Raw genomic sequence first — 22,928 nt, 5'->3', positions numbered from 1 at the left:
CTCCTTCCCAACACATGAGACAGAGATGTCCTTCCTCACTTCCACACTGTCCCTGCCTCTGTGTTTTCATGGGCTCTGCCCTGGCCTGCAAACACTGCCGACATCCCCCTCCTTACCCTCACCCCACACATGCTCTGACTACAGTCTACCATCCACTCATCTGCTATCGGTAGTGAGTTAGAATACTTTTTGCAAAAGACATACTTGAAAAAAGACAAAGTCAACTTTAGTTACAACTGTTCTGCTTCCTTATCCAACAACGTGTACTCCTACTCAGTTACTTCTCTAAATCTCTGTTTCACATTCTATAAGAAAAACAGTATTTTAATCACAGAAAAGAGTGAAGTCAGAGGTAGTACTACCATGAGTGCTTAGAAAGTATTTTCTGATCACCCTCAGCTTGCAGAGAAGGAGGTGTGTAACAACACCACACAGGTAAGAGGTTGTCATATCCTCTTGAATTAAAAATTCACGTGGAGTAGTTGCAAGCTTTCTCAAAATAGTTATCACCTGCTATCATGTTTTGTCACAATTTACCAGAATAAATAAAGTTTTTACTGATTTGTGAAGTCACCTGTTTCTGATTTCATCCCGCAAGTCATACTATTGGTTCAAGTTGATTCCTTCAGACTTGTTTAACAAGTTAGATTTTAATTATGTGGGATTTCCTCCTTTGTCTTCAGCTCCTTCATAGATCACACATAATACATGAGAGTCATTCATTTGTGTAGAAATCTCAGAGAAGTTAGATAGGCAGCAGAAAGGATCTCTTCATTATTCAGGATCAAAATGTATAGGTAAGTCCTGTTTTTGTCTCTGTAGTTTTAGAAATTTTATGATTCACTTAGGGCATGTGAAAAATACACAGAAGCTGAAGAAATTTGGCTGTGTCTAGCAATCTTCTTGTTACTTTTCCAGAGCCTTCACTGAAACTTATATTGTTTAGAGAATACATTTGATTGTTTAGATAATATGTTTGATATTGTTTAAATAAGGTGCTTGCTGTGTGACTGATTATTCTTACAAAATGAGTAAATAATACAGTTGAGGGTTATAACTTTAAGGAAGTGTTTTTGTTCTCTCATGCTTAACTGTGCGAAGAGTGATGTGTAGATTTAAAAAAATGTAATCAGTAAAAAAAATCCTCTGTTGTTCTAGAATTTTTCCAGGATTCTGTATTTTGACTTCTGTATTATTACTAGCTTGAAATACACAATGAAACCTGAAGTCCTCTTGAAGAAAATAAGATAACATTTGTCTACTTTTCATATACCTGCCATATCACTATTTTTGAGTAAATTTTTATTAATATGTAAGAAAAAATAGTATTTGTTTAGTTTTCCTTTTAGTTAATGAATACTGATTTTTATATACATGCACACACAAAAAAGGCAACAAATTGTGGTATCATCTACTGTCGGTGCAATCTCAGTCATGATATAATTTGATGTGTTTGTATGTGCATCTATGAGTGAACATATTGTTCATTTTGTTTTTCCGTGAACACAGAAAAATATGATATAAGCCATTTTAAAAAGGTGATAAAAGCATAAGCAATGCATTAGCTATGTTGTGTAGCTCAGTTTACTTTAAATCTACCAAACTTTAGAAAACTCAATCAAAATTTAAATTATTTTAGTAAAATATGTATACAGTTATTCGCATTTGAATATAAATAAATACACAAGTGAAAAATGGGTAGCCATCTAAGTTTCTAACAAGAAATAATTAAGAATTAACAGTAATATAAATAAAATAATTTCATATTCCATAACGGATATGATGAATTCATTAAAAGAGGTTAAAGCCTATGAATTTGTTATATACTATACCTGTCCTCACTTTATACAAAAAAAATCACAGAATTGTATTTATTTATTGACTATCACTTCAGAAAGTATACATCTGAGAAAGTCTAATGAAGTATATAAAACACTAATCATATTTGTTGGATTACAGTGGTAAGCTTGGGGCACCTGGGTGGCTTAGTCAGTTGAGCAGCTGGCTCTTGATTTCAGCTCAGGTCATGATCTCAGGGTCCTTAGATCAAGCCCCAGTGACAAGCCCCATGTCAAGTCCCAAGAGGAGCCCTGTGTTGGGCTTCATGCTCAGCGAGGAGTCTGCTTCAGAATTTTCTCTCCCTCTGCCCCTTCCCCCACCCTCTTTCTCTAAAATAAATAAATAAATCTTAAAAAAGGAATAAGGTGGCAAGCTTATGAATTATATTTTTTCCATTATTTTAAAATTTCTATAACAATGTAATATTGTCTTGATAATCACAATACAGTCTGAAATGCATTTTGCTGAAACATTTTTAATTCCGTAAAGAAGTTTCTCTGATTTTTCAAAAATTGACCCTTAAAAGCAGCTAAATGTACATCAAAATATCATTCAAGGGATAATAAAGAAAGATAAACAATGCAAATAAATGAAAGAGATATACAATTTCAGAATGCCTTGACTGTATCTAATTCCTAAATTGATTTACCCTTACATTAAATGACACTCAATCAGAACCAAATTTTCTGATTACAAAAGACTCTTTGAAACCTTGATTTCTACAGATCACAGTCCGAGATATTTTATCCCCTTAATAGCCTACATCTATTAAAAACCAATTCATTGTTCCTTTTTTAACCTAAAATTTATGTAATTCCCAATTAATTTCATGGGTTGGTTTGTTTTTACCAAAATGAGATCATCAGGGTTACCATGTCAAATTGATGAAATCTGGAAAATAACTTACGGATCCTCATCCACCAATTTGAGGATCCATGGCTAGAAAACTATGCCATCCACCAACCTGAATAAAGAGCAGACTTTTCAGTAGAAAGCAGAAAGCATATTCAAGTGGACTGGGGAATTAAAATTAGACAAATTTGCAGTCTGATAGTTTTACTGCAAAGCCAGTTTAATATTACAAGCAATAAATTAAATCATAGAGTTTCCTTCTCTGCTGGAATATTCCTATCAGCATAAAGGTATGCTATGCTATCTCCAACTTAAATCTCAACCTCCATGATTTTCCAATTCCTCCATATGCTCTGAGAAAGCATCCAAATTGGATAAGGGGAGGAAAATAAAAGTGTATAATATATTTTTTAGGTGATTCGAGGTAATTTTTGGTAGATCTCCAGATGGAAAATAGATGCTCTTGGACAGTTTGCTTACTTTTATATATAAATTAAAGCCCCAGGCCCTTCCAGGTTGTCCTTTCCTAAAGGTTACCCACCTTTTTTACACCTCTCCAAAGAAGGAAATCCTATCACAGGGCTCAGGAACCTGGACAGCTACATTATCATGATATAATTGTTATTCACTTCAAATCTCTGTGTATTCCAGACTTTGTCAAGTCTACATAAGGTGTGCGTATGTCCACCAGATTACAGTATGAAAGTATGAAATGAGGTTTGAAAAACAAGATAAAGATTTGTAGGCTGGAATTCAGAATGCAGTTTAAGGAAAGACTTAAGGTAGGGAGCATATCTCAGCTCAGGAAGAGACAAGTCTTAGCAGAATGCCTCAGACCATAACAAATCTTATTTCCATTTTCTTCCCTTTTGTCTGTGCTTGTGATATGATTAACTGACTAAACGGACATGCCAAAGCCAATCAGGTGGCTTGCCTTCTACCAACCCAAAACAACATGAGACAAAAGTAGGGAAAAAAAGCCATAGCTGTCAAAAATACATTTCAAACTCTGCCTTTTGCTTTAATCCTGCTTTATGAATTGCTATGTTAACTTTCAAAAACCATGCTTAAAATTGCAAAGCATTAGGCAAAGAATGTATCTCTTAATAGCAATTAGACAAATGGGCCTTATCTTTACAGTCACAGAGCCCCAAAATTGTGGATTTAAAGTTCAAGTTCTGCCCACAAACACCTCAGGCTGCATGCTAACACAGTTGCCATATTGAGCCAGAATTTTTTTTCTAATCCTCCAAAATTTGTTACTTACCTGATTTTTATGATGCTTAAACCCCTAACATGACTATGGTTGAAACCTCTAGAATAAGTCATGAGGATAAAAATCAACATCCACTATTGTAAGGAAAGTTAAAGATATTCAATCCAATTCCTTAAAAGGTATTGCTCCAACTTGAAGGATCTCATTCTCTTGAGCAAAGAAAACTTGCCATAATCTCAGTTTTTCAGAGTATGCTTTAAGCCTAAATACAGCATATGCTTATAATATGTAAAATAGAAGCACCGTCCTAATAAAACCATTCACTGGGTAGCTATCTAAAATGATTGAAAATAAAACTAACTTTTGAAAAGTTTATACACTAACGACTAACTCAGCAGAAAGAAAATGGCAGATTCTATTGAACATTTAGAGTATCCATTTGCCAGACTTATGAACAAGTGTCTTAGTGATTAATAAAAGAATATGTGAGCTCAAGCTTCAAGGAAGTATATTAAAAAGAGCCATTGAACATATTTTTTCTAACCTAGACAAATTTTTATTCTGCCAATCTTACTTCTTAGCCAGGATAATCGCCTGAGTTCAATATTGCAAAGAGTGAATTAAAACAGTTTGCTTCTCTGCTAAAAAATTACCATCAGCATAAAGACATACCACACTATATCCAGTTAAACAATAAAACAAAGCAAAAACCTTCTTCTTTGACCTACAGCCCCCTTCCAGCTACTGCCTTATTTCTCATTTCCTCCCCTCAATAGCAAAACTCTTCCAAACGTTTCTCTAGACCCATTGCCTCTGTTTCAATTTTCCTACCCTAGTCAGTCCCTTCACTTTTTATACTTTTTATTGGGAAATGTATCACATCAAGACTAATTTTAAAAATTAATCCCAAAGTAGTCATCATTAAGAAAAATAGCATCACCAGTTAACATCCTGTCTGCTAACTGCCCTCTCCGATCTTGCCCAATCTGTAATCTGACATGTTATCTAAATGTCCTTGATTTTCTTTACACTTTTACTGTTCATAGACAGAACCCCAAATACCAAATCATTTGGTTCTACCTATATGTAAAATTAATATAAATGGAATCAAAATTACGTTTCATAAAACACATAGTAATAATTTGTTCATTCACACAACTATATGATGTTCCATTTTAAGAATATACTCAAACTTACATAGCTGCTCTTCTGGTCCTTTGCCATTACAAACACTGCAGCTCTGAACATTCTCAAATGGATCTCATGGCACAAACATGCTAGAGTTTCTCCTGAAAATGGATTTTCTGGGTCATAGAGTGTGCACCTGTTTAGCTTTAACCCATTCCCTCTTATCTCACTTCAAAAAAGGTTCTCATCCCTACAGCACTGAAATAGCTCTTTTCAGATCATCAGTGATTGTCTGCATTGCAAAATCCAATAGTAAGACCTCAGCACTCATTGTTAATTAACTACTCCAGAGCAGATCATTCCCTCCTTGAAATACAATATTCACAAAGCTCCTCAGACACCATTGTTCTTAATTTTTATCCTAGCCCACTTGTCAAACTTTCTGAGTTTCTGTTACTGGATTTTTTTCATTTTTCTAGTCCCCAAATTCTGAGTAATTTGAGGTACAATTTCTCTTCTGTAGCTACACTTAGCTTCTGTGTGATTCCAACTGGTTCCAAGGTTTTTAATACTATATAAGCTGATGGTATCCAAGGACAAGCAGTGTTCCCTCAAGTCCTCAATTATTCATTGGTAAACCCAAAGTGCTCTTGCTTTAAAGCAACTTTTAATTCAATGTGGCAAAATAAGCCATTTTGAATCTTATATACATAAACACTTTATTTATACTTTTATATTTTAGTATTCCTTATAAGTACTATGAGTACTCATGATCATTCATTCATTCATTCATTCATTATTCATCCATTAAAAAATATATGCTTTTTTGAGGGCATAATACCTGAGAGTAGCTGTGTAGTGCGCTAGACATAAAAAACAGAACACATAGTCCTTAACCCTGATCCCATATTGTTTATTGGGAAGACTAGCACTAAAACATTTAAATAAGCAAGGATCTATCTAGTTATAGCTGTGGTAATACTATGAAAAAAAGTTTGAGAGGGTGGCTTTTACTAATTAAGATGAATGGAAGGAAACAACTGTCATTGAACACATTTAGTCTATGGAAATCTCAGGAGAGCAAAAGATAGTCTTTGATGAAAATCACAACCTTCCTAGACAAAACCCTATCAGTGATTCATATGAAAATATGTGATTTCATTTTGATTTGTTTAATAAGATGATGCAGGCAAGAAACAGATCATACTGGTCTTCAAATGCCATATTAAGGAGTTGGGATTATATCATGAGAGAAATGTAAAACTGTTAAAAATTTGATGAGGGCAGGGGCACCTAGGTGGCTCAGTGGTCGAGCATCTGCCTTTGGCTCAAGTCATGATCCCAAGGTCCAGGGATTGAATCCCTAATTGGGCTCCCAATTAGGGAGCCTGCTTTTTCCTCTGCTTATGTCTCTGCCTCTCTCATAAATGAATGAATAAAATCTTTTTAAAAAATACAATGAGGGCAGAGACATTATTATATTAGGATTTTTCCCAGATCATTCTGGTTGTCTATAAAGGATAATCATTGGGGAAAGAAGATTGATGAAGAAAGACCAGTTGAAGGCTAGTTCATTATTTCAGGAGAGGGATGAAGATGGCATGGACAAAAGTGGTGGGAATGGCAATAAAACTGAAGACAGACATAAATAGAAAGGATGAGACTTGGTGCTTGATTGGATATAAGAGGTGAGAGAGGTGGTGAATAGGACTTTCAGTTTTTCCACAGGAGTAACTATATGGATGTTGGTGTCATTTACTGAAAAAGAAAATGCCGACAATGGGTCTATTTGATGGCACAGAAAGACTTTGTGAGTGTTAGGAGGGAGCAGACAATCAATTCAGCTTTAGAAATGTTGAGTTCTAAATATCAAGTGGTAATATGTGAAAGATGTAATTGGTATTGTGGCTTTAAAATCATGTGTAGATCAGTGTTTTCCGGAGTGTATGTTTCAGAGTATATAATCTCCATCTCAATCCCCTAAAATACTTATTTAAAAATGAAGGTTTCTGAGGCACCTGGGTGATGCAGTTGGTTGAGCGTCCAACTCTTTGTTTCAGCTCAGATCAAGATCTTGGGTCATGAGGCTGAGCCCTGCGTCAAGCCTGGCTTGGAGCCCCACATTGGGCTCTGCACTCAGCGGGGAATCTGCTTCAGATTCTCTCTCCCTCTCCCTCTGCCCCTCCCTCTTATGTGAGTACTTCCCCCCCCTCTCTAAAATACATAAATATTTTTTTTTTTAAATGAAGGTTTCTGAGTAGCAAGACCAGATCTACTGAAACAGTCTGCCTGGATGTTGGATGCAAGAATCTGTTTTTCCAAGCTTCTCTATTGATTCTTATGCACACAAGAACTTGAGAACAGTTGGTTTAGATGGTAATTGAAACTAATTGAATGAGATCAGCTAGAGAGAAAAGAGAACACCCAGACAGAGCATGAAGCAACATCAGAAACTTAAGATTAAATAGAGGGGAAGCAACCAGCAAAAGACATATAAAAGGGAATAAGAAGGATAGAAAGAATGTGGAATCATGGAAATTAAAAAAAAAAAAAAAAGACAGTATTTCAATAAAAAAAAAAAAAAAAAGAATTGGTCAGCTGTGGAAAACGTTGCTAACAGACATCTTATCCTCCCCCAGAAAGACAGGAATGCTTTAAGGCAAGGCACATTTTGGCCATTTTTAAGATCTCCCCAGTTCTTAGCAGAATGGTATTATAAGTAATCAGTTACTATTGATTTCTCTAACATATATTTAATAAATACTGTTAATAGAGTGCCCACCATGTCCTGGGTTTTAAAAAATATATATCAGGCAAAAAAGTCAACAGGCCTCCCCATAGCATCATCTAATCTCTCTGCAGATCAGTGTATCCTTCTGCATAATGGGAAGTCAGAGTGGTTCTTCCTGAAGCTCTCTTCTATTGCTAACATTCTGTGATTCTATAGGATGTTATCACTCTTGAGAAATGCCATTTATAAAAAATTATATTATTTGCAGCTAAAGCTAGGTTATACCTAAAAGAGGAATGTAAATTTACCATTTATTGAACACATGTCAGAGTTCTAAAGCACTTTACAAATAGCATCCCATTTAATCTCACAACACTCTGAGGCATGTGATAATCCTTATTTTATGAATTAGGAAACTAAGGCTCAGAGGGGTTTTATCACTTGCCAATGGGTCACTTAGGCATGTCTGATTACAAAAAGTCATGATTATCACGATTGTACTATATTATCTTTCTATATTACTTGTGTAGTAACTAAAAATACAGATTATGGACAGGACTGGTGTTTCATAGAAGATTTATATAAAAATAGAAGAAACCCAGTTCAAGAGACAGAAAAGAATCCCTATGTGTGTATCTCTTCATGCCCATGACAGGAGCCATGTTTACAGAGTCGACAGGGCCTCACTTCCATCATCAAATCCATCCTCCCCTATAGAGCCCCACTTAAAAACTTTGGGAGATACAATGGAGAACTAATCACCAGAAGTGCCTGCCCTCCTTTATTCGATTGACCAAGCACTGACACAGGGCCAAGCACCAGACATAATTCTAGTTCTGTTAACAAATGTTTAATTCATTCGTCCTCACAAAAATCTGGAAGTAGATACTACTGGTACCTTCATTTTGCAGGTCAGGAAATCAAGAAGTTAAGTGACTTCCCAGTTTCACAAAGTAAATAGCAGACATGGATTAGAACCCAGTTAGTAGAGCTTCAGTGTCTACGCTCTCAACTGCTGCCACTCATGGAGCTTACAGGCTACTAGGGAGGAGGGGTGAGGGGGAAAGGGAGGGAGATAAGGACTTTGTAAGCAGACTTTCTTAAAAAATACAGTGTTTGCAAAAATAGAGCGGGCAGTAAAAGTGAGAACATGTACCAATAAAGTGCTCATGGAAATGAGAAGGAGCCATCTTTTTAAAGGAAGAAAGAATAGTGGGAAGGTGACAAGAAAACTCACTGATTCTTTGTATAATGACAAATGAGAAAACTGGAGTCCAGAGAAGTGATTTGCCTCACGTCAAGCAGTTTTTCTAACCACTTCAACAGTGTTTTTTACCCACCGCTATACGTACTACTTCCCAAGATAAGTGATGTGTCTGCATTTTTCCTAAGCTCTGAGGAACATATTTTATTGTGTAGGCCTCAAAAATATTAGTATCACTGTTCATTTCATTATGACACAAAACCATCCTGGGAAAATGATACTGAGAGTATCAATTCTTTCTTCTGCTTCTGTAGACAATGTGGGCAGGGAGCCTCTAGAATTAAATTCAGAAGAGGTTAAGTACTAGATGTTTTAAAAAACATATTGATGTAACTAAATATTACTCAAGAGCATTTGAAACACCTAATCTCGGTTTTTCTCCATGATTCACTAGAAGTCACCTTTTTTTCCATGAGAACAATTATCATGTACTAGATATAATAAAATATAACTAACTATAATGAATAGATGTGGGGCTCTGATTCCATTCTCCACTCATCCCCTCTGAGTTACAGATAATAACCCTCTCCTGAGAGAAGCATTCCAGGAAATTCTTGGGTAGATTCTATCCAGCCCATTAACCTATGCCATCCAGATTGTACTGAAATGTCTTTTTTGCTTTAGACCCTTCACTAGTATATTTTTACTTCCTTAACCTATGCATTTAAAAATACTTTTCTTTTTTCTTTCTTCTACCCTGTCATTCACAGTATCTCCTTCCCTGCCTCCCTGCTCCCCTCCCCAAGCAAAACGTGGCATATATCCTTCTATACAAATTAAGCAGGATGGTTTCCTGGCAATCTTTAGATTTTTTTTTTTGTATTTGGGTCTATATATAATAATCATATCAAACACATTTAGGGCCAAAAATGCTGCCTTGTGCTTCTTTAGAGTGTGATGTACCAAATTCTTCGCCTCAGTGGGACTCACTTTGTAGAAATAATGAAATATCCTGACACTGTCAGTTTCCCATTAAAAATCAAGTCAGATTGAACTGGATGTAAGGGCCCCTAAATCCTTTACTCATTTATTTTCTGTAGAAAGAAATATGTATCTAGTTCCATGTTAGGGTCAGTAATTTTGACAATGCACTAAACAACTACAATTAAACTTAACAGCTAAACAGTCATTTCTCACGTATCCAAAATGGGGAGAGAGGTAAGCAAGAAGCATCCTTGTATATTTAGATATGAATAAGCATGCCCTCTAAGCTGGGTGTGCAATAGTTCCCATGCCTCTCCTGCAGAAACACTTAAGGCTTTGGGCAAGTTAGAACTCACAGAGCAGCATTTTCTTATATGCATTCTGGGAACATTGTATTCCTCAAAATGTAAGGTATTTCAGGAATAAATACTTCTGTGCTCAACTAAGCTTGGGAAACATTGCTGTCAAGTCAGGTCATGGCACATGTGGGAAGGAAGAAACAGGAGAATTGGAGAATATGTAAAGAACAAATGGGTTTTATCATTTCACAGCTTGAATTTAAATATAAGCTTACTTCTGAGGCTTACCAGCCTTTCTTCCCCACCCTGACACATGACAATAATATGTGTGACACACTCCCATGTATCTAACCAGGCTTATAAGCAATTCCCCATGCACTACTTGTAACTCCACCCCAAAATATAAGAAAATGCAAGTCAGTAAGAGCAATGTTATGCTAGAATTATCTGCTCTGAATTGTGTAAGAAGTAAACATTTCAAAACTCTGAGGCTTTAACTATTATTTGAAACCAATTGCTTGCTATCAACAATATTACACCACTGGATCCCAGTACCTCACTGAGAATTGCATGGCACTGGGATTGAAACTTGAATTGAATGGGTTATTGAGTCCTTTGCTGCTTCTGGGAGTTCAAGCCTACCCTCACTGTCAATTATTCACTGACAGCTTGATAATTGTGTTACTGGAGGAAGATAACAATCATTTAAAAATGACTTTAAGGGCACCTGGGTGCTCAGTGGTTGAGCATCTGCTTTTGGCTTAGGTCATGATCCTGGGGTCCTGGGATTGAGTCCACATCAGGCTCACCACAGTGAGCCTGCTTCTCCCTCTGCCTATGTCTCTACCTCTCTCTCTGTGTCTCTTAGAAATAAATAAATAAAATCTTAAAAATAAATAAATAAAAATAAAAATGACTTTAATTTTTAACAGTTTTTTGAGATGTAATTCTATACCATAAAGCTCACTTGTTTAAGGGTACAATCCAGTGGTTACTAGCATATTATGGAGTTGTGCCACCATCATCAAAATCATCCCAGCAGATATGCTTAAATTTAAAAATCTCAGGTACTCATTTCCCAAAGAGCCTTTTGAAAATAAAATATCACATATTTATACTGTCATGAATATTTCCTTATAATTTTCAGAAAGTCGGCTAAATCATGTTGATGCCAATAGAGGTTACAGATCATCTTCAGTCAAAAATAAAGAACAAAAGGAAAGGAAAACAAGGAAAAGAATAAAGAAAAGAGAAGGGCGGGAGAAAAACACCTAATTTCTTGAAAACTAAATCTAGTTAAGGACAAAAATTTTGTTTGGCGGAAAGCAGACATGGAAGCAAATCTTCAACTAAATAATTGTTCATTGCTTAGAACCTGCTCTAGGTTCAATGGTTCTGTCGATAGCTAACTTTCTAGAGCTCAGAAGGAATACTCACATTGAATAGCAGTGCCCTCCAGAGTACATAGAGTACATGCTAGGCTCTCCCTAACATTAATTAGCAAGGAGATGGATAAGTAACTTCTCTCAGGAATTTCTGTCATGACTGTTGGTATTGAAACACTAGGTATATATTCTTCGACAATGGTAGAGTCAACAAAATATTGCTCCCATTACTTTCTAGATTGATGAATTCTACAGAAATGCATTTAAAGTATCAGCACCATGAGAAGAAATATTTCTATCTGTTCTGTTGTTTCCAAATCATCTAGGTAGGCTCACCTTCGTAGATGCCACCATCTACCATAATGCCACTGTGCCCATTTGCATACTGCGAAGCCTCCATAATCTCAATTAGGGGAGCCAGAACCTACCCTTTGGGCAGCTGTTGAGTTCCAGCAAAGATGGCCTTTCTTATAAAAGCAAGTATAAATTAAGTGTAGCAAAGCAATAACCAGAATATGCCTCCAAGTCCTTAACTGACTCTGTCAATAATCTTTAGACATCTTCTACTAATAATTACACAAGATTAACTCTACAATGTAAATCCCCTAACTCCAGGTCTTTCTCCACATCCCCGTAGAAATCTTTTACAATGTGAGAACGAAACACGATACTCAGAAGTTTAAAGTCAACTAAACAAATCTTTTATATCTCAAATCTTTTATTTCAAAAATATGACTGCTATTGGAGCAAAGAAAATCTCATCAAAGAAGAAATCATTTTTAATTGCAAAAAATGTCAGTTTCTGCCTTATTTATTGCAGAAACATAAAGTGAACATTATTAACAAAGAAAATATTATAAAACTAAAACCATTTTTCAACTTATCAGGGTCCAAATAAATTAAGATTTGATACACTATGATGGAGCATGACCATCATATTCTTTCTCTAGTAGTTGTTTAATGCAGCCTCAATCACTAGGACTCAATGAAATTTTTCTAAATCAGGCAATAATTGTGGTAAATTATCTTGAAATACATTTCAATAGTATAATAAAATAAAATGGAGAAAAGGCCCATGGACTTCAGTATAAGAAAACGATTCCTTCAATTTTAGGACCAATTAGACAAGTATGAATAGAGCATCATTAGAGAAGGCAATTTTCCCCCCAGCAATAAAGGTAGATTTGCCTTCTTGTGGCCACACTCTCTCCTGGGATTCATTCTATGACCTTGATTTATTTAGAAGAATCTGAGTTCCAGAGTATATATGAAATCCTACGAAAGAAAAAGCTTAACTAGCCTGTGAAGCAATTGAGTCCACACTCTTAACTTCATTAACGGCAGGATCTCATAAAACATCATCACCTCCCAACTCCACTACTAGATACATACATATATGCATGCACGCACGCACGTGTGTGAGCACACACACACACACACACACACACTAGTCATTTGTTCATATCAACTTGCAAACTTTGTGAGAAGAATTTGAATCCTGGATTGGCTTTTCCTATACGTAGAAGATTCCAGAACTTCAACACACCACTTCAGGTCTGCTATATACAGTTGTGAAGTTTGTGCAATGGACAAAATTGCATGGCTCAGGGGAAGATTGGAAGCTGAGAAGGAAGGAGCCTATGCTTCTTGCCAAGTTGTCTGTCCCAGAGGGTAGCTGCATGCAACCCAAGGAGCACCCTTTTATAATTGTCTCTGTCTCCCAGAAAAGCTGCCTTTTCTTAATTCTCACCAAAGTATTACATAAGTTAGCTCAGGTCCCTGACTACTTGAGCAGCCTCTGTATCCTCAGAAAGTATAAGGTGATTTTAAACTTATTTAAAAACTAAAAAAATAAAAAATAAAAAATAAAAAAAAACTTATTTAAAAACTACTAAAAATAAACTGGCACATAAGTCCCTAAATTAAAAGAAAGTCACATAGTACATTCCAAAGGCATACACACATAAAGTGGTGTGGGTTTGTGATTCAAGGATAAGATTCTAATCTTCCATATGAACCTAGAGTTTTCAGAATGCACCATGGTTTAATAAAATAAATATATTCAAGAGGTCTTAAAACTGTGGCACTGACTCTGCCACCATGCAATCAGAATAATCCTCGTGTCTCTCTTTCCTTTTACACTGGACTTGAGTTTACCAAGAAGAAAAAACCTTAAGAAAAAAAGAAAAATATTGCACTAGATCAGTGAAAATTTGCTGGAAAGAGGAGGAGGGGATCCTTTTCTCCCATCCCAAATTAAAGCAGAAAATCTATTCCATTTAATGTGTTTTCCATTGTTGAGCTTCTAAACAAGACCTTGTTTAAACGCAGTGTTTCTCAACTGAAAAAAGTTAATATCCTGAATTAGGTAGTCTCTACTTCCTGCCTAGTGATAAACATCTAGAGTTAATGAAATGGACTAAAATAAACTAAGTCCCTTTACTTTGGACTATTTCTCATAGTCTTCATAACTCCAATGTATAATGTAACATAAACACACACATATTCAAATATTTGTGTTTGAATATCCTGTAACCTAAGGTCTACAGCAGTATTTTTGAACCTTCCATTTCCTTGCATCAACAATAAGGTAGAGTGATAGAAATGAATAACAACAACAACATAATTAACAGAAAAATCTCTTCCCATTTGATGTGGACATTTGCAATTTGAGCTTGACAGACCTGGATTCACATTCCAGCTCATCACTTACTAGCTGAGTAAGTAAGCTTCTATTTCAACATCTGTAAACTAAGCTTATTTACAAGGATTAAATTAAATGATGTAGAAAAACTCAACACAGTGCCAGGTACATGGCAAGCACTCATTAGATGGCAGAGATTATTCTCCAGTCTATATTTTGCCAGTATTTAAAACAAAAATGCACATTATATAATCCTATATAAAGTTCCTCCAAATTATAGTCAAATTTTTTAAACCCCTCTTTGCATTGTTATTCATCAATTTTTTCATAAATAATTCCTGATGTGGACTCTGTAATGGGTGTTGTGCTAGGGATGGGATATGTCCTGACAGACAAGATATACGTCTACTCTTCATGAGTTAGAGCCTAGAGGCAGGTGCAATAAGGACTAGAATAGAGAAATTCACTGGGCGGTATGAGATCGGATGAGGGGAAGCTCTGGGAGAAGAAGGTATCTACCTGGAGGGAAAAGAAAGATGGTTGAATTACCTTAAGAACAAAATGGGAATCTAGCACACAGTTGAGGCATAAGATTTTCTAGGCAAAGGGTCATCACATAGAGAAGTGGCTGTCTCATTTGGGCTGGCTGGGGTTAAGAGGGGGATATGGCAGGAGCTGAAGCTGCACAGGGGACTGTGAAGGGCTTTCAGTGGCATGTGGAAGGTTTGGATGACATCCTGAGGATCTGACAAGCTATACAGATAAATGTCAAGTGAGGCAGGGGAAGGGGAGAGTGTCCAAACTTAAGATGTAAATTCAAACAACTCAGGAAGGATTTGAAAAGTTGATTAGAATGAAGTAAAAATCTTGAATTCAATCTAAATTCCTCTTTTTCCCATATTTCATAAGGGAATCATCAGCAAATCCTTTTGGGGCTAAATTAAAAATATATCCAAATTAGACATTTCTCACCACCTCCCCTACCACCATGCTTGTCTAAACTACTATTATTTCCCACCTCAATTACTGAATGACCTGTCATCCCCCTCTTCATCCCATCACTCAGTGATCCTATTAGAGAAATAGATCTGATGTCACTCCTTTGCTCAAAACCCTCAAAGACTTTTCATTTCACTCAGAAGGCAGACCAAAGCCCTTACATGCAAAGCCCTAAAAGATCTGCCCCACCTGCTAACTCCTATTCCTATCTTTCTGACCTTATCTCTTTTTCATGCTCACCACCTCTCTACCTTGCTCATTCTACCCCAGTCCAGCTGCCCCCCCTCCCACCCTGCTGTTTCTCAAATTTACCAAGCAAGTTCCTGGCTCGGCACCTATTCTTACCTCTGCTGAAATCATTCATCTCCTGGTATCTTCATAGCTTGCTAATTCACCTGCTTCTGGTCTTTATTCAAATGTCACCTTCTCAGTGTGGGCTTTCTTGGCCACTCTACCTAAATTTTCAGCACCATATACACACTTCCTTTCCCACCTCTATGCTTTTTCCCCTTATTTTATTTATCTTATTCATTTCTGTTTCCCTTCACCATTAGGACTGCTATGTTTGTCTGTTTCTTTTCATTGTATTCCAGTTCCTAGAACATTGAAGTCACTCACCAAATGCCTCTTGTGTTAACTAATTAATAACAGTAATAATGACTGAGTTAATGGAAGAAGGGAGACCAGTTAAGAGGCATTTCAAGTAATATAAGTCAAGTGGTAACAGTCAAAATTAAGAATAAAATAGAGGGCATAGGAAAAAAAGATTTAAGTATAAGATAAAAACTGTGTGGTGACCTCTTGAATGTGATAAGTGACCAGGAGGGATCAGGTGCAGCTAATTCCTAGGTCTCCAAATTAGGGCATCAGGTAGATGGTAGTGACATTCATCAATTTTAGAAATAGTAGGGAGTGTGGTGCTGGGAGAAAAGTTCAGTTTCAGAATGGGTTTCTTTCTTTCTTTTTTTTTTCTTAGATTTTACTTTACTAGGTAAAACTCAGAAACTAATAACCAATTCACAGCCCCTCATCTCCTTCCCTTTAAAGAAAGAAGTTCCCCAGAGACATACAGGCTGTGGTTTGGGTATGAACCACCACCTCTAGGTTTCATACTTGGGCAGCCCATGGCCTGGTAGTCAGGCCTCCAGACCCAAAGCTCTCAGGCAATAGAGAAAGCAAAAGGAAGCTCTCATTTCAGAGACAATGAAGCTGTCTCACCTTTCTTTCCCCCTACACACAGTCTCTCCTCACACCTACAACCTAAATAAAAATAGCAGAGGACAATGCGTGAGTGCGAGATATACACTCATAAATACAACACACACACACAGCTTCCTTCCAGCCCAAGAGCTGCAAAATCCCTCTCTGGAGGGACAACAATTGGAAACACCAATCAAGGCTTGGTGATCAAGTGACAGTTGGAATCCTCTGAGACTGGTAAAAATCCAGGGAGAAAACATCTCACCTTCACCCCATTCCCAGACCTCTCACATTTTGGGAAGTTGTAAGCATCCATAAGATGTCTGGTGGTGACTGGCAATGATGGCATGGAGCTCAAAGACAGAGTTCTGGGCTGAGGATCTATCCTAGGAAATGTTATCCTATAAAGTGCTTCCTGATACCATGGTCTTTAACTGGGATTATCAAGAAAGAATGTTTCACAGGAGAAGATGACTGTGGACCAAATCTTGATTACTATGATACCTGAAATCTTACTTAAAAGGACACAAAATTGTCTATAAGTCCTTTATATACATACCATATGCATTTGAATTTGCAATTACCCTGTCACTGTTTTCCTCCATTCTTGCAGATAATGGAAATGATTGCCAATTGGCTCTATTAATCCATAGCCCTATATTGGTTATAACTATGTGTCAATGGCAAAGATTAATTAATATTCCTAAATAACTTTGATATATTAATATTTTTCTTTCAAATTAAAATTAAATGAATAATTATTTTATTGCACACTTGCTATGTGTGAGACAGAGTCCTAACACTCAGTGGATGTTGATCACTTTTGCTTCCCCCAAATGAAGTCAAAAGAGATAGGAGAGTCCCAAAGCTTTCCTGTCTTCCGTAGTGTGAGTGAGGTCTTGTCTGTGAAAGGAAGTGCATGTGCGTTGATTTAGAACAACCTAGTTTCAGTTCTCAGCTCTGCCACTCCTGAGTAATTTTGAGTTATTTACTCTCTGAGCCTCAGTTTCCCTATCCTCAAAACAGGGATCATAATACCTGCTTTACAATTGAGAAGACTGGCGATATACATGTTCAATGCCTGATGCTTAGACTCTCAAAGGTATTGAATAAATTTTCCAACATTGTTAACTTTTCCAAGTCAATAAAAGAAAGTGAAAGAGAAGGAGAAGCTGGCTAAACATGTTATAACTGAATTATTTGTTTTACTTTGTTCAAACACAAGCACTAAAAATCTCACTGATCAGGAACCAGCTTTGAAAGCAAAGTATTTTCTTGCACAGATTTCCATCACATCGAGTCAAAATTCAGTGTTTGCAAACATTTATCTCTAATAGTCAACAAAGTAAATATTGCACACAACGTACTTTGCGTTAGCATAAGCTTTGTCATCAACCACATACAAACGTTCAATGACAAGTTGCGCTACCAACAAGAGAGTAGATAATTCTTCAGCTGTTTCTACGGGGTGGAACATCCCATTCTTATGCAATTAGTTATGGCATGTGAGATTAAGGTGATTTGAGCTACACACCCATTGTTTATTGAGTCATATGTCTCATGATGCTTTTTTAGTCATTGAGTTTAAGGTGTTTTCCATGAACTGAAGCAAAGTCGGCGCTAAAGTCATTCCCATGGGAGCCTCATCCAAGCTAACACAGCACATGCTGACTCTAGCCTTCGGTTTTTGTTTTCGGCCTCCAGCTTACTCCTTGTTTGTCAGCACTTCTTCTCCACACTCATAAATCTTGACACATTAGTTCATTTCCGGTTGAGGAAAAGGATCAATCAGTTTGGAAATTATTCAGGCTTTGGGGTTTACCCTGGACCCCAATTCTGTCTCCTTTTGGCTCTGCCACTACTCAGCACCCACTAACATTTACTGACATCACAAATGCCAAACACTGTGCATTTGTGATCGCATGTCATTGGCTCCGTGACTACATATGGTGACAGATAAGTAAACTGAGTCTCTAGAATCAGCAAAGGTTAAAGTGCCAATTTTTTCCATTTGGAGCTTACCACAGTAGGAGTTTCCAAATGTTGGACTCTGGACAGGTGTCATTAAAGGTCGATTTTCACCAGTATAGCAAAATGAACAAATAAGAGCAATATAGTAAAAAGATATAAAGCTAAAGCTAAATCACTCATTTTATGTTAGCCTGAGACTATGTCCTTCCTACTTCACGTGAATGACCTTTCACTAACTGATAATGTTTGAGCATGGTCTGTATGTTTAATGTCTTTATTCTCCAAAACTGAAAGTTGGCCAAGTCTAGGTTGGCTTCTAACAATCACCTGATATGTTACTGGTCCCAGAACCACAGAATACAATGTGCAGTTGGTACATTGCAAAACACCAGGAAGTGCTCTTCTATAAGTCTGTGAGTTGTGTAGAGGCCAAACAACATCAGGCAACCCTGCTATGGAAACTAAGTGTCTGGGAATCACTGACCCTCAGAGTATTCTCTTTACACTTACATCAGAATGTTGGCAAAACAAATAGGAAAAATGAAAGACTATATTCTTGCTAAATGTAACTGCTTTTCAGCTATGTTAAGGCTTTATATCGGAAACATGCTCAGAAGTTAACATATGTAACAAATATTTTTAAATATTATGAATATTTATGAACTGCCTATTTGTGCCAGGCACTCTGCAAAGTGTCAGAAACATAAACATGCATACTGTCTTTCCCCTCAAGAAGCACATGCCCTAGTAGATAACCTATTTAACTAGAAATATATTTCCTAACATAACCTCATTGATCTTCAAGACGGCCTGTGAGGCAGATATTATTAATACCATTTGTCAGAATAGGAAAGTCTCAGATAAATGACAACATGATCCCTAAGCAAAGAAGTGATAAAACAGAAATTCACACAGCCCTTCTGGTTACCTCCCCAGTGCAAGTGAATGTGGTTGTGGGGAGGGGGTGAAGAAGATAGGACCTAATAATTACCAGATATTATATTAGCACAAATGTATTGGCTTAGACTGCAGTTGACAGATTCATGGGGGAAAATAATAAATCACACAAATCTGCTATTGGGACAGTTCTAATTCACTTCAGGAGCTTGCTACTCTCCTAGATCTGAGCACTTAACCTCTGGTCACACCCCATTTTTAATAATATAGAGAATATGACAGTGAGAAATGCTACGTTCTGAATCCCTCCGCCCCTCTCCCCACCCAGAATGACTCCCCTTCTGTACACTGGTGGAGATGGTGCCCAGTTAAGGGAGATTTATTATAGTAAGTGTCCAACATAGTGTCTTGGAAAGACAATAAAACAGTACAATTAGTTGTTACTCTTGAGAACCTCATCAACTGGCAGAAGAAGGGAAAATAATTGCAAAGCGTAGGCCAGATTTACTTATCTTTTCATCAAACTACCAAAATGTCAGCATTTTTGTGCTGAAAAAATTTTGAAAGAAAAGTCATTAAGGAGAATGTTGTTAGTTCAGGTTCAATTTCAGGATCATCTCCTGATCAAGAATCATGTTGTTTCCTATAAATAGAACTATGTTGGGGCACCTGGGTGGCTCAGGAGTTGAGCCTCTGCCTTTGGCTCAGGTCATGATCCCCGGGTCCTGAGATCGAGCCCCTCATCAGGCTCCCTGTGGGGATTATATATTCTCTCATGAATATATAAATAAAATCTTAAAAAAAAAAAACTATATTCAGGCTAAAAGACTTAGGAAGGCAGAAAATGTTCATGAGCACTGAAGTAATGGCTTCTCTGAGTGAAAGGATTAGTCTCTGATCATTTTCTCTTGTTTTAAGGCCAGCACGGGTGCCATCAGGCTCAAGATTCCTGAATCCATATGTAGTGTGTTTCGTTGTTGTGGCAGGGGTGGTAATCCTGGCCGTAACCATAGCTCTACTCATCCACTTCTTAGCGTTTGGTAAGTACTTAGAAGACTCAAAGTTCTACTTTTCAAACCAAATAACTAAATATGTCTTCAGATGAAAAGTCTGGCATTCTCTCTTCTATTGCCACTTTTCTTTCTTAATATAACATAATTGTATGTCTTATATATCCCTAAATATGTGTTTATGTCTATATTTTCCTTCAATCAGTACTTTTTTCTCTTCTCTCTCTTTTTTTAGCATAATAAACATCATTACCCAGGCAAGAATTTTTCTAGCCAAAATAGCCAAAATTTGCCTATTTTGTTTTCTCATTTAATATCATTATTTCCTTCTTCATATAATAACCCAATAAAATTGTAAAAGTGATATATTGCAAAGAACTTTAAGTTTCAACATCTAAAAATCTGTTAGTATTTGTTAATTCATGATCTTTCTCCAGATAAAACAATCTTGAGAGGACCATTATGAAAGATAAGGAGTAAAAACAAAATTTAAAAAGAATCTCTTATTATTTCTCTTATTATTATTATAATACAAAAATATAGGACACATGAGCAAGAAACAATATAAAGAATACATGATACCCTGTTTACTCATAATGTTCTTAATATCCCAGTGAATATTCTTTCAGATGTTTTAATGTAGATAAATAAAATCTGTCAAATTCACTAAATAATATATGCTATAATCTGCTTTTTTCACTTTAAAATGCACTTTGGGGTTATTTTATTCCAGTTATAATTCTGTGAATCATTGAAATCACATGTGTGAGTGTGTGTGTAGGTATATGGGTATGTATAAGTATGGAGAGACAGAACATAATTTATTGTATGTTCTCTTGTAAATCGGCAAAACTGTTTATTTATGTGAAAGTTGAAAAACTCTTGAGGGTATAATAAAATTACCAACATTAGGAAAACCAGTGATAATGAATAATCTTTTCTGTCATGCTAATTATAAAATTATAGCTACATTTTGCTATCAAATCACCTGAAGTTGACTACATCTAAGGTGAATTACAGAGGCATGAAACCTCAAATTTCCAATAAATTAATGAATTTTCACTCTTAATGGCACTATATTATCACACAGGTGGAGGAGTCTAGGTTAGTGCTCTTCAGAATGTGTCCCAGTGACCATTCATTGCCCTCAAAAGACTTGTCCTTCCACCACAAAGGACTATATTACCCTTCCACCAGGCTCTCCAGCTCTTTCCCCTGATTGAGGTAATTCTCTGCATAAATTATACATATGAATGATCAAAAGAAAGCAGAGATTTTTCCTGGGACAGGTTAAATTACATTCATGTTCATAACGTTTCTAAGAGGTATACAGCGTGTTTCGGAAATGTTTACTTTCTTCACATGGCTGAATATGTCCTCTGGAAGGCTTATTTTTGGTAAAAACAATTCACACTGGACAACCAACCTGTTATCTTGTTCAAAGGCTTATTTTCTAGCTTAGTCTAAAAAACTAAGGACAAGCCATCAATTCCTCTACAATGATAATTATTTGAAATAATTTTTAAAACTATTCAGAATTCATTTGGGTTATTCCTTAGTGATAAATGAATAATAGCATATTATAGACATTCATTAATACTTCTTGAATGAATAAATCAGCAATCATAAATCTCCCTAAAACATAGTAAAAATGAAAATTATGATACATCTCAGCAGTTTAATTTCACAAATAATGCTGCTCTCGTTTTCTTACATCCTTACATCATTACATCCTTAGATCTTACATCCTTACATTTCTTAAATCTGTCAGTTTTTCAAAAAACTGAAAGAAAATAATTTTATTATAGCTACATTTCTAATAAGTTTGGGGCTTTCTCTAAGAGAACCAAATTTTTTTAATTGTGTAATATAGCATCCTGTAATCCAGGGTAAATTAAAGTACTTAGTGGTGAGACTGACTTTGCCTTTTCTTTGTTTTCCAGATCAAAAGTCTTACTTTTACCATAGCAGTTTTCAAATCCTAAATGTCCAATATAGTAATCAATTAAATTCACCAGGGACACAAGAATACAGGACTTTGAGTGGAAGAATTGAATCTCTGGTAAGTTAATATTTGTCTTTGCTCTTTATTCCATCATAAAACAAGTCTGATAATAAATCTAATATTTTGTGATCTATTTGTAATTACTAAATGCTCTGCATATTTTAATTCCCTGTATAGTAAAAGATGTGGTTCTTTGGGCTTTCTCCAAGTTAATTTGCTAGTATAGTGGTTCTTTACATTTTTTAAGTTATAAGTGAAAAGCATTAGAAAACTCTTGAGTAAATTCTTATTTTATATGATTATGACTTCAAAGGTTGGAAGTCTGCTGTTTGTTCAAGTTGAGTATTTATGACTGCTCTCCTTGAAATTGCCTTTTTAATTCTTTCCATTTTGCCTTCTTTCCTTTTTTCTTGTCCAATTAAATACACAGGTAGCAGGTGTTAACAGACATGTTTGCATGTCAATAATAACATAGTTTAGACAACATCTTACTCTGGTTCAATGATAGGCATAGAAAGTATGCAAAGCAAGGTCAGGCTTTCACTTGAAGAGGCCTGCCAGGAA

At 36.2% G+C, this 22,928-nt stretch overlaps 1 protein-coding gene across 1 annotated transcript in view; it reads left to right on the top strand.

Moving 5' to 3' along the window:
• Positions 1-666: 666 nt before the first annotated feature.
• Positions 667-22,928, top strand: part of TMPRSS11D (transmembrane serine protease 11D) — a 51,387-nt gene continuing 29,125 nt past the window's right edge. Inside the window, exons 1-3 of the mRNA XM_025435645.3 lie at positions 667-797; positions 20,268-20,389; positions 22,303-22,421. Of these exons, the coding sequence (XP_025291430.1) occupies positions 790-797; positions 20,268-20,389; positions 22,303-22,421 (249 nt within the window). The 5' untranslated portion in view covers positions 667-789. The remainder of the gene's footprint in view (positions 798-20,267; positions 20,390-22,302; positions 22,422-22,928) is intronic.

Source organism: Canis lupus, chromosome 13 (genome assembly GCF_003254725.2).
Source record: "Canis lupus dingo isolate Sandy chromosome 13, ASM325472v2, whole genome shotgun sequence".
NCBI lineage: Eukaryota > Metazoa > Chordata > Mammalia > Carnivora > Canidae > Canis > Canis lupus.
Note: the sequence above shows the minus strand (reverse complement) of the source record. Positions and strands in the feature narration are given on the sequence as shown.